At 36.4% G+C, this 13,863-nt stretch overlaps 1 protein-coding gene across 1 annotated transcript; it reads right to left on the reverse strand.

Annotated features, from left to right (window-relative positions):
- Positions 1–3,404: 3,404 nt before the first annotated feature.
- LOC140241737 (uncharacterized) lies at positions 3,405–10,362 on the reverse strand. Its single transcript, XM_072321488.1, has 4 exons — positions 9,817–10,362; positions 9,043–9,245; positions 7,423–7,625; positions 3,405–6,271 (listed from the first exon to the last, which is right to left on the reverse strand). Exons 1-4 carry the CDS (start codon positions 9,944–9,946, stop codon positions 5,896–5,898), a joined length of 912 nt encoding a protein of 303 aa, XP_072177589.1. The 5' UTR covers positions 9,947–10,362; the 3' UTR covers positions 3,405–5,895.
- Positions 10,363–13,863: the final 3,501 nt, after the last annotated feature.

Here is a 13,863-nt window from a genome sequence, read left to right on the forward strand (position 1 = left end):
ACTAGGACCCATATCTCGGAAGAGTGGCCTGACCACGTAGATTCTAACACAGTGTCGCCGCTTCGCGATCCCAGCGCTGGTGTAGGTATAGTGCTAGCGTACTTCCGTATCCATGTAGATATCTCAAAATTCACCTTGCCAAATGGCACCAAACTCACAGGAAGTACTTTATGATTCATATCCAACAGCTCACATTAATTGGAAACAAATCACATGTCTGGAAGCGTAAGTGTAGATGTCGACTTTCCTGTCGGCGTCGCTAAAAATAATCTGCTCTACGACTAACATGAGTGATTGCGGCCAGGCCCTACCTAGAGTGTCTATCTGCTGCGCACGCACAGACTGAAGTTAGCCATTTAATATCATGATACAAATCTTTCAAGTAATCGGGGGCAATAAATAAATTTACAAATTATTTGTGGTAAGTTGAATGAAAAATGTAGTTCCTATATCACACAAGTCGCAAAAATCATTACACTTTTGAGTTTAGTTCTCGCGTAAATTCCCCGTTCGCACAGTACTAGTCAGCTAACTTCAGTTCCAGATTGTGCATCTTGCATTTGCCAAGATCTCTCGCGAAGAGTGATTTTTTTTTGACTGACGACTTGAAAGTCGGCGTCAATATTGATACTTCTCGATTACTGATTTCGTTCAAATATAAGAGAACACTTTTAAATATGCTATGAAGTATATCCTGTAATTTTGGTGCGATTTGGTTTAGTGAAATTTGAGATATCTACATGGATAGAACAGTACACAAGCGCCGCCTGCTAGCTAAATTAGGCCTAAGCGTCGTCTGCTACTCGATACGAATTAACGCACGCGTATGCAAGCACTTGTAATCAGTAATAGTGAGAGCACCTGTGACATCAAAACATCCGGGCTCGTCAGCTCATTAGCATAATACTCACCTAAAAAGTTCCATTTTTAACATTAAATTACGGACTTAATCGTTATGAAATTTTGATTCTGTTTGCACCGCTGGGTCTTTTAGAATTAAAAGAACAACATATAAAAAAAAAAAAAAAAACGGTAAAATGCCCTTTTAAGAGTGAGGAACCTGATTAACAATGTAATTCTCTGGATGTTAGGTTCTTATGAAAACAAGTTTCCCCTATATGTATTTTCTGTTTGGACATTATAGAAGTAGTCAAGTAAGAGCTAGTTGCCTGCTTGTGTGCAGGAGGTAGATAAGCAAACGTTAGAATTGAGATGAAGTGTATTTGCACAGCTTACACTTTGTTTTGTCTTCAGTTGTTTGTTGTTGTTTTTTTTTTCACTTGCAATTTATTATGTTTTATGCTAGAATGCTCCCATTATGTCATACAACTCATAGTGTATGTATCATTGTTGATATTTTGTTTTCTTTCTTTCTTTCTTTTTACAGAGAAACAGGGTATTACTAATACTGTAGATGAGAAAAATAAATGTAACAAATAAAGTCTTTGAGATGTTAGTATTCCATCTTTCTGCCAATATACGTATGATAAATTCTTTCAGTACTGGTTTGTTTGACTGCCTGAATACAGAATTGATATATATACACTATACTGGAGTAAGTAAAATATGAATTATTGTGAGGTGAGGTAATTTCTTCCAAAAATTGCATTTCATTCCATTGCCAAGCAAAGAACATTGAATATCTGAAGCAAAAGCTTGCATGATATAATTTCTATATGCATGGTATAGTAAGGATGTATATCTGCATTGGATAATCAAAGTTTAAGGACACAAAATGTGAGTTTCATCCAAGACAAGGACATGAATGTATGAAGTGCTCATGTCTTGTCTGGATACTGGATAAAAGTTCATTTTACCACAATCAGTTGTAGTTTTATCCAGTTGACATTCCAATCAGATTGAATCTTTTCAGGGATTTGTCTGGATACTGTAATTTCAGTTCTGATGTTTTAGTCAAAAATTGATGGTTGCCTCTGAATCTGGAGCAACCAGGAGTTAGTGCCGAATAGGCAAAACTTAGTAAAGCTATGTTTTTGTTGCCCAATGTGGAATTTAGATGATGCACCCATGTCAGGCATTTTTAATGCATTTATGCTACATGTTGGTGGTGAGGTGACTCAGTTGAGGCATCTGCTTCACAATCAAAGGGATTTGGGTTCAAGGCCCATATGACTATGAAATATAATGTATATTGTCATGTATCATATAAGCATATTGGAGTACAAATACCCCTCAAGTGTGGGTATATTATTGTCTTCCAATCCATCTTTTTTTTTTTTTTTTTTTGTCTGTTCAGTTTATCAAGTGCTTCCACTTTGTAATTGATTCAATGCAATTTTCCTTGTCATGCATGATACGACTTCCATGTCTAAGAAAATGTTTATGCAGTTAAATGATTAAGTGTAATATATATATATATATATATATATATATATATATATATATATATATATATATATATATATATGACATGAAATTCACAGATTCATGTAATAAAATATCATGTTCATATATGTGTATCATGTGTGTGTTTAATGTTTTGGTCTACAGTTCACTAAGACCTAGTTGGGTTTGTGTGTGTGTGTGTTAGCCATAAATACTACATTTCTCTTGAAATTAGAAGAGATGATGATGTCATCCTCACACAATTTTCCCGTTTGTGTTCATATCTATTAAAATATGAAGACATCAATGTGCAGATATCACAACACTCATATTATCTTATCTTATCTTATCTTATCTTATCTTATACAAACGTGTATTTATAAATATTTGTATTTCTTGTATCCAGCACCAGTGCTGAAGGATTATAAAAAAAAAAAAATAAAAAAAAAAAAATATATATATATATACATACATAATGGCAGCAATGGGCTAAAACTAAACATGGCAGGGTGGTGCAAGGAGAATTAACCCACTGAGGGCAGGCTGATTTTGCTACATACTTTTCCCATAGACCCCTGCCCTAGTAGATAGAAAGACAGACAGAAAGAAAGATAGATAGATAGATAGATAGATAGATAGATAGATAGATAGATAGATAGATAGATTGATAATGTACAGACTGTTTATCAATTATATATCATGAAGACTCGTACGCAGGTCAATTGGAGACTTGGGAAGTCTATGTCATGACCACCTCATTACAGCTGCAAAATACATTTAACATTTTGAACAGTTTCGGAAAAATGTGTGAAATACATGTATCGCAACCCAATGACTTTTTTTCCACAATTGTGTTATTTGACCCTGTTTGACCCTGTTATTGGACCCTGTTTATTTTACCCTGTTTGCAAAGTGAATATGAAGTTGAGTTATGTTAAAGATACAGCAGTGCATATTGTGCTTGTTGTCTTCTTATATGATGAAATGGGAATGTAAGCAAAGAGACTGAGATTACAAGAGCTAAAACATAACAAGTAGGCAAGTGAGTTTGACTTGTTCTGTACGTCCACTCTTTTAATATATCATAGCAATATATGATATGTATATTTCATTCACACGACTGGCAGGAAAGTTACAAATTAATGCATAATATGATACCTCACAAACTTATATAATTCATATAAAACATGTATGTACGTCCAATATTCATCCTCCGTACAGGTACGTACACATTCCGTTTTTTCAGTGTATAGATCACGTCAAAGTGCATACATGTACCAATGAAAATGACAGTCCTGTATCGGGAAAAAAAATTAAAAGGCTATCGAGACCATGACAATTTGTGATATCACAATGCCACAAATATTTGTTAACGAGCAAGCAGCATAATTTATGGGTAAATGAATATGAATACAAAAATCCACAAATTATCTCCACAAAATGAATATTAATAAAGGAAGACCAGATTTGTTGTACAAGAAAACATTAAAAAAAAGACATTCAGCTGGAAATAGAGATGAAGGCACTGAAGTTCCATATAGTGCATGTATATAGAAGCATATGAAAAACCCTGTACAGTACATGGGTGAATCTTGAACAAACAGAAATTTAAGAGTAGAATGATGATTTGGTATGCAACACTGACTTTTAGTGGTGTTGTTACTTCAGGAACATTCTGCAGTGTTATTTTAATACTGATGAAGTGATTTTTAGTACCATAAACAGGTAGGTACAGAATGTCCACTGCATGTCATACAATTGCAGCTACCAGTTTACATTATGTACATGTACAGTATGACTACGGCTTGTAATAGCGAACAGTGCAAATTGTACCTATCACACCAAAATGAGCATCAAAATGTAAGTGTAGGTGCAATGTCATCCAATGTGCCTCAAGAATACAGAGTACGATGAGAATATCCAGATTTCTTGAGATTGTCATATATTTGTCACATATTTGTCCACATATTCGTTAATACTGTCCTCTATTAATAAGCTGATACAGACCCTGTCACACAACTTGACCGCAGCAAGGGGGAAAAAAGATGACCATAAAATGAAATATACAGCTTGAGTAAATTACACATAAGTGTCCAACTTTGTGATTTTGATTGGCTTTATTATCATTTGATCTGTTTTTGATGCTATAAAATGCAACACATGCACCTGACAGTCATTCCTTCATTTGGCTGAAAACAATTGTCTTCAAAAAAACAAACTCTGTGTTTCAAAAACTATCAGAGGTTGCAGAGCAGAGTGTAAAATTTCTTGCGATTGGAGAGTTTTTATGTTGAAAAGGTTTTTGCTCAACTGTAAGTATGCTGTGTAAGTGCTTGCAATTTTGTCCAATGTAAAATCCTGGCAACTCAATACTTCAAATACTGACTGAATTTACGTGTAACACCAAGACTGAACTTACGTCCTACATTTGCAAATTGTTAACTAAACTATAATATATTTGCACCTCCCTGATAGTCACAACACACTGGTAATGTTAAAACAATCAACTATTTGATCGAGGTAAATGTTTTTTAGACAAATCACATCCCAGCTCATTCCCATATACACATCTGCACTCTAAAATGCGTAGATACCACACAACAAAATAATATAATAGATGGAATACTTATTGGACCAATTAACATTACGTTCACATTACAGGCAAGGGCTCGGAATTTTACAATGTTGTTCAACTGTGGACACACTTTGTGTGTGAACAAGGCCACCTCAATACCAATCTTATCATCCATGTTACTCGGAATGGCAGTTGTTCAAACAAGCCATAGTAAATCAGAACACATTCTTAAAGTGAAAACCAGCATACTAGTTGGTACAAATAGTATGCATGCTTACTGGAGCCTCACAAACACAATGGCATGTTGGGGGAAAAAAATAATGCTTGGAATGATATTGAATGAAAACAAAATCTCAAAATACTTGATCGGAGCAAATGAAAACAAGTGCTAATTGACACAATATTTGAATATATTTCCAGTATTGGCATATAAAGTTCATTCAAATATCCAAATGCACCATATCTTGCTATTAGCCCTACAAGTTATAGATGATAACACCTCCATCATCTGATGGATGCATCTACATCATCACACATACATTGAGAATTTTATTTAGTCCAAGTTAACCGTAGACAGAAAAGTACGAACATACCCTATCGCATCCATTACACACACACCCTGATAACTTTTCCATAATAACACTGAAATTCGTGGCATCAAAAATCACAGCAGATATTTACGATCATAGAACAAAGAGGAATTTGATGGCCACAAATTTCTCTTTTTCCCACAGACTGCAAAAATGTGACATTATACCTTGTATTTCATTTGGCAAGGAGTCTGCAATCATTTTCTGTAGCTGCAGCAACATTAAGACTTTTAGACACATGTCAAAGTCTTCACATTCTCAGAGGGATGCGCACTTGTCCAGAACATCTTCCCCTATCTCACTCCCAGGCAGATGCGGTGTAATCTGGACTGGTCCATATTTCTAAAAGTCACATCAGTTCCCCTTCCACAGCATGGGTAAGTTTCACTTCAAGAGGAACTCGGCTTGGCCCGGCCGAAACCCCCTCGTCTTGTTGATAAACTCCTGGTAGGATCGCTTCAGGTCCTCATGCTTCTCAATCCAGCTCTTCTTCTCCTCCTCCTCCTGCCTCACTTCCCCCTTCGTCTCCTCCACCTTGGCCTGCCAGCGCTTGATCTCCGCCCGCAGCGCCTCGATCTCGCGGGCGTGGGCCTCGCGCACCTTGCCCAGCTCCACGGCTGCGATGTGGCGCTCCTCCTGCTGGGCCGCCAGCACAGCCTTGATGCGCTCCTGCGTCTTGGCTTCCTTCAGCTCCTTGAGCGCCGCCGCCCTCTCCGATGCCATGCGCTTGGCAGTCCCTGCCTCTCTGTCGGCCGTCTCCCTGTAATGGTTCAGAGATGCGCGTCAGTGCCATGATAGGAAGGAAGGAATCTTGATGAAATGCCCAACACATTAATTTCATTCACAAAGTGTTTTGAGATGAAATGGCAGACAAAGTGATATTACTAATATATGTAATATTAATAATACCCCCTGGGCAATTACCCCAGACCCTTCCCCTGGCCCTAATCCTAATCCTGAACCCAATCGGCAGCCAGTCAAATTCTGAAATTATATGATGTCACTTTTCACAATATAACAATTTTGATCCTCAATGCATTATTCGTGTATTTGCATATTATGACCAATCGCTGGCCAGATGTACACTATCTGGTAATATGGTAGAGCATGAACTGTGACATCACACACTTTATATATGCATCAAGAAGGATTTGCAAGAAAATGTGTCACATGCTGAATATGCACACTTGACAGTTTGATTTCATAGATCACTATTTAGAAAAGCCAAAGTACACAATCATGAATTATTCATGGTGTGGTCATTTAAATAACTGACATCATACAATTGTAACAAGGAAAACTGACTGGATGTAGTATTTTTAAGTGTCTCAAATTAACTAAAATAGGACAGACAAACACAATTTTACACATGACATTGACAATGTAATGAAATTATTCACTCAAGCCATTGGTCAGAATACATACAATGTACTATCAATACAATTTAGCAGACCATGCCATGGTAAGCCAACAATACTTTCCCTTATAAAATTGACACAGGATATGTCCAAGATATACTGATTGCCCACAGTGATCATCCATTTAATTCATGTCGAGCAAGTTTGGGCATTTAGAACAACAAATTTTTCTAGTCCCATCCAAACTTTCCTTGTTCAACTGACATTTCAGCACGAGATGTGTGGCAAATACAGGCATGTCTTAACTGAATTTTTCCCCAAGCCTATAACTGTTAAGTTTAATACGTGCACAGGTCATTACGTGCTGGATACCATAGATGATGTGACCCAGTTTACATGGGTTGCTTTTTACCCACTTTTACCAAAGAACTCCAGGCTCAAACCTAGGACCTTTTCACAAAATTACATAAGACCCTTGTTTAACACCACCAGCTGACTCAAAACTGCCTGCGTGCGATCTACATTGTAAAACTCCATGGTTCACCCCTAGTACCTTGCCACTTGTTCTGCTGCCAGCCTCGCCTTGGTGATTTCCTCCTGCCGCGCCTTGGCAACCGCCTCCTCCCGCTCCTTGTCCTTGTGCGCCGTTACCTTCTCCACCGTCTCCCGCAGGATAAGCTCTCCCGCCTCCTTCTCCCGTTTGACCTCTTGCTGCTGGATCTTCTGCATCTCTCCCTCCACGCGCAGCGCCTCTTCCTGAATGTCAGAAAAAAGTCAAGGAATAAAAGCAGTAAAGAGGTAATCGCACATTTTTGACTGGATGTCAGTACAGTGGAGTATGATATTTGAACTTGTAATTTCATCTACATATATATACAGATAATAGGGCCCAGGGCATTATCACTGTACACTACAGGGAAAAGAAAAGGAGATAAAAATACAGAAATCGTAACTACTCACTAGTTTCAGTAAAATAATCCTGTAGCTATCATAACACGTAATATCAATGCACCACTTCCAGCAAACAGCTTGTTTCTTTAATCCATTAGAACATCACTTTACAATATCACTTATAATTGAAATTTATATGGAACAAAACATTCAGAATTAACAGGTTGCCCACTTGCCCAGATACTTTCTGCTTGTGAGAAAGAGGTACACGCACGTTGTAGGAACAAAAGAATAGAACATGATGGGATGAGATTTTGGGTGATATTGCATGTATATTCTCCTGTTTTTTCTTAACCTGTTTCATCTTAACCTGTTTCATGGCTACAGTCAAAGATCCTCCCAGCATTTTTTTTTTTCATTCTCTGCTTTATTCTCTGGCCTATTCATGTTGTTGTTTCTGCTTCTTCCATTTGTTTCAGTTTGCATTAACAGACAGGCAACCTGCACTAAACAAATCAATTTAAAACTTCTCTCATCAGATAGAGAGCTATTAAAGCAATAGAATGCCACAATGATCAACTCATGGTGACAATTTATAACACATCACAATAAGAATATGTAAAGGCTCATAAAAGGGATCGTACAGTTTTGGTTGAGACCTAATTTCAGGTTTCTCACATTTTTGGGTGAAATAATGAGAAACCTCTTCTTATGAAATATGAAAGAGCATGTAATTCTATGAGGAATTCAATGTTTATTTGATGAAAATTGGTTTTGAAATGGCCGAGATATCCAAAAAGAGTGATTCTAATAAAGTGTGGGACCCACACTTTATTATGATCATTTTGTTTTACTTTGTTTTTGGATGTTTCAGTTATTCCAAACCCGATATTCATCAAATAAACTTTGAATTCCTCTTAAAATGGTATGCTCTGTACTATATCATAAGTGTTTTCTTGGTATCTCGCAAAAAGTTAAAAGCCCAATTCTCATCTCCACCAATATTAACTCAAACACTATGATGATGCCACTAGCACTAAAGAATAAGTCAATATATAAATAAATAAATAAATAAATTGAAAAATGCAAATACATAAAATAAACCAGTAATAAGGACAGAAACAAAACAATGACACGACATAGACTAGAACAAAGCTTGAATAACATAATGTAGGTTTGTCCTCACATTTGCAAGATACTTTTCTCCTGCAAGTTTTATCTATGAATCTAACTCATTTCCAAATGCTAAATAAACTGGCAAGAATGAGCACAAGGCCCTCACCTTGATGGCTTTCTCATGGGCAATCCTCAACTCCTTGAGGGCTTGCTCCTTCGCCAGCACACCTTCCGCCCGGCATTTCTCCAGCGCAATGTTCTTCACGTGTTCTGCCTGTTTCCACACCTCCTTCTCCGCCTCAACTATTGCTTGGGATTTGTCCTTTGAGGCGCTGTGTTCCCACTTGGTGTGGATCTCCTGGCCAAGATCTGTGCAAAGATCAAAAGTTTTGAGATTCTCACTGAAGTGAGGCACTTACAACGCTAATCATGGGATTTAGATTACATCATTTATATACAGTAAAACTAAACAGTACTATCACAGTAGGCCTAGGCCTATAGCCTAGTCCTAACATTAGCACAAAGTCTAAAGAAAATTCCACAAAATTTCATTTTCTAAATCTGAAAAGTAAGGGCCTAGACCTATTGTATTCATTTGATACGTTATCAACATTCTAATAGATTTTTGTAGACGTCTAACGGATGTTAGTTAGTAGTACTCTACTCCTCTGCCTTCTGAAAGAGGTAGTTCCTCTAGACCGTGTCTATCCAAACATTTGAAGGAATGTTTTCATTCTGCTCGAAAAAAAAAAAATATGTTGAATTCTTATGTAGAAATAGAAATACAACAATCATATCTTATGGTAACTGTTAGACTTCTAGATTCTATATCCCTAACGTTAGGCTTATTCACAAAAACACTCCTTGAATAAATTATTAGTGTAACTTTGTTTTAGCAGAAATCTAGATCTAGGTAGGCACCCTAGTCGATCTCACTTACCGATGATTTTTCTGTGAGCATGTATTTGAACTTGCACTGGTCTTGTTTCTTCGTAACGTTTCGGAACATTCTCAAAGCGAGGAGACCGATCTGGAGTGAGTTGTTGTTTCGTTTTCACTGCCAAGGCCATCACTATTACACAATTTCCTTGCTATCACTGGACCAAGTAAGAGTTGGGCTGCTGATGTTCCCTCTTCGACGAGGCTCCAGCTAGCTCCAGGTAGCGTATACGCGGTGTGGGTCAACTTTGTGTCAACAGGATCATCAATTCGTGACGTTACCTTGCTTCGTTTTCTACTCTATATGTATGTGAGTCCTGCTTCTCAATGACAGCTGACGAACACCACTAATGAAATGCTTACTTGGAATGATAAACTTGTTGGATGTCGATGTCAAGCAAGCACAATTCCACCTTTTCACACGCCAGCGGTAAATTCCTGAACACCCTACCGGTCCACTACCCAATAACGACAGCCAGTTGCGCCGAAACCCTAGGCGAAACACCAGCGCTATGAATGAGTGAAGCACGGCACACCGATTCGCAGCTTCAACACATGAATGGAGGAGCACAAACACCTCTAGTAAACATGATACACAATACACACACACACACATCCCCACTTACCATACCACCACGTTGTAGAGACGCTCAATTGCCGTGTCCATAGCAACGGGCGACGCTGTGCGAATCACTCAACTGTGTAGTGGCGACCACTACGGACACCTAACGATTGTAAACTCCTTTCTACTCAAAAGAATTTCTTGAGCACGCATTGCGGTTGATAGAAAGTACACAACACTCTTGGACTCTTTTGTTTGTTTGTTTTTTGCAAAATGAAATAAAATATACGAAACATGAGGACTATACCTATTCATATTTCGTTATACAATGTACTGCAATTAGTTGAATGGAACCAGTTGATATTGAAGTCAACGGAATATATTTGATCAAAAATAGATCAAGCAGCTCCCGGTGCAATGAACGTGATGGACATTAAAGGGGCATTCCAGACGATTTTCATATTTAATTTCACATCATGTAGTACATGGATAGTCAGTTTAGCTAATTTATAGATGTTCAAATGTAAAATTCTGAAAATCATCCGGAGGTCCCCTTTAATGTCTAGGTATCTGTATTTCTTCTTGTCATAATATTTTTAAACAATACCATGTTGTAAATGTGATGAATCATGTACGGACATTTCTTTATAACTCAAACGATGTGAGCCATAAAGAGATGATGTGTAAAATCGACTAACCATCACCGTTGTTCGATAATTATCATACACACTTTATGCGTGTAAGACACTTAGTATGCAAAGTACTCAAAATATTCTGCCCTCAAGCTTATATCTTGGCGATCTAACATGATTGAAGTTTTGATTTATTATTATTAGTCGTAGTATTATTATCATTATTATTATTATTAGTAGTAGTAGTAGTAGTAGTATCATTATTATCATATTATTATTATTATTATTATTATTATTATTATTATTATTATTATTATTGTTATTATTATTATTATTATTATTATTATTATTATTATTATTATTATTATTATCATTATCATCATCATCATCATCATCATTATTCAGCAAGGAATTATCACTTTCATTCTTCCTCTCAGTTACAGCTCTTTCATCTCTATCTCTCACATTCTTACTTTCGTCCTGCCATTGGTATTGAGACTCACTGCCTTTCTCAATACGCGGTGTTATTATCATTTTAATACCGATTTGAATGATGACGTACAATGACACTGCTTTCATACAGCAAAAACAAACAAACAAACAAACAAACAAAAAACAAAAATCAAGCAGCCATATTGTCACGAACATAACTAACAATACAGCCAGGTTCAGTCCGTCAAGTTGTGCAAATTTTGCTCCAAAAAATTAATTATCTTATCCTAACTCAAATAAAATAATATAACTTTGAGGTTTACTATACGTATTCTATTTCAGAAGAGATTAGATGGATCTTGATAATTTCAGCAAGTCTGCACAAAATGAGAAAATATACAGAAGATCAGGAAATTGCAGACACTGGGATGAGAAACTTTAATCTTGTATTCTTCCGACATGTGTTGCCAAGTTAAGGATCGACCACAAGTTTAGCAATATAGGCTTCTGTAATTCTGTAATATGTAAATCTTGTAACCGAAATAGCAAATCGTATAATCTATTGTATGTAAACAAAGAAAGGCTCAAACGAATGAGTTGTTTTTGTATGGTTGTTGGTTGTTGTTGTTGTTGTTGTTGTTGTTTTTTGTGCTATATGAAATACTATAACAATGAATAACAAAGATATAAAAAAAACATCAGACCACAAAAATATGAAATCTAGGGATTGGTGAGTTGATACGATCAATCCTATACCACTATTATAGATGACTGCAAATAATAAGACAACCCATTCTCTCCGCAGATTGTCGTTAATACTGTAATCCTGCTCTCTTGTGCAATAATGCCGAATTAGAATATTGATATCTTTACTTGCTTTTTTTAGGTATCATGGCTGTAATTATAATGATATCTTTTTTAATCGATTTGAATGTGTGGGTTTTTTCTACCATGTAGCAAAGAAAGAGAAGAACACAATAACCTTATTCGGTAAAAATAGGTTGAGACAACTAAAACGCAGAATTTCTTGAAGAAAAAGTAACCATCATAGTAAAACATAGACCACATCCGTAACAAAATTTACATAATTATTCAATACAACATCAGAAACTCAGAAAACATTGCACGTTGGTTGTCATATGCATATATAGTGATCATCTTTGGAAGCAGAATGATATTTGTAAGCATTGTGCAGACTGTTCCACAAGTCATGACTTTTTTGTTTTCACAAACACTATATTTGGACATAACACTTGCCGAATGTTGTAACTTTCACATCATCTCTACATAGAGGAACGAAGGGTGACAGTTAATTTGTATTTTACATATTTTCTCCATGTGTGTATACTGAAAACATTAGAATACAAGAATACGGTGCATACCATATGATATTTTTGTGTTTATCACAGTGATTTCATGCATAATGATCGCATACTTAATAATTTGCAATCTTTTGTGAAGCCAATAATCAATCTTTTTTTATCGTGCTATCAATCAAAATTCGGAAAGTGAGATAACAACCTTAGGTAGCTGCAGTTAATTATTGCTGCATCGATCCTATACCTTAGTAATGCAGCAAAACATAGTTAAAGGGGCATTCCGGACGATTTTCATAATTTCACATCATGCAGTACATAAATCGACAGCTCCATGTATAGATTCGTGGAATTTATTGTGGTCCTTGAGCAGAGAAACCAATGAATTTAAAATCTTAAACAAATTATACTGAACAGTGTTGATGACATCAGAGCCTCTTATATTTCAGAAATGTAGCAGTGTAATTCCATTACAATACCACTTGCTCAACAAGTTCACCTGTGAAAAATATATGCATGCCTTCTTCTTTTGTTCTGCTTCCTTGAGCCCCAACTCAAACATTCTTATGGTGAGGCTGCCATGTCATCATCCTTGTTCATTGCAATGTGTTATAAATTTTGAAAACATTCTTATTCCTCATCCCAATCACTATAAATTCAAAAACTCTGTACTCAGTTTAACTAATTTATAGTTGTTCAAATGTAAAAGTCTGAAAATCGTCCGGAGGTCCCCTTTAACAGTTTCATGATAGGAAGAATTAACCTCCTATTGCATAGTGACACAAAGTTACGGCTTTCGCCAGTGTTATACATTTGAGCTGACCGCGCGTGTAAGGTTTACTTTTACATAATCCGAAAGAGAACAAGAAACTTTATTTGGATAATTATATTTTACTTTGGAAGGGACGTTCTAAAGGTGGCAAATGTCTTTAACGTGCTTGTACTGTATTCATTTTTTTTTTTTTTTTTTTTTTTTGAGCAGCGTAATGTGCGTCAGGTTGACTTTGAAAATACATTGACTCAGGTATTTGTTGTAAGTTATATAGTACACTACTTAACTTAGTCGTGCTGTCGACCGCATTTCAAGTATACAAAGCCGAATTAGG

This window comes from Diadema setosum, chromosome 18 (assembly GCF_964275005.1).
Source record: "Diadema setosum chromosome 18, eeDiaSeto1, whole genome shotgun sequence".
Classification (NCBI taxonomy): domain Eukaryota; kingdom Metazoa; phylum Echinodermata; class Echinoidea; order Diadematoida; family Diadematidae; genus Diadema; species Diadema setosum.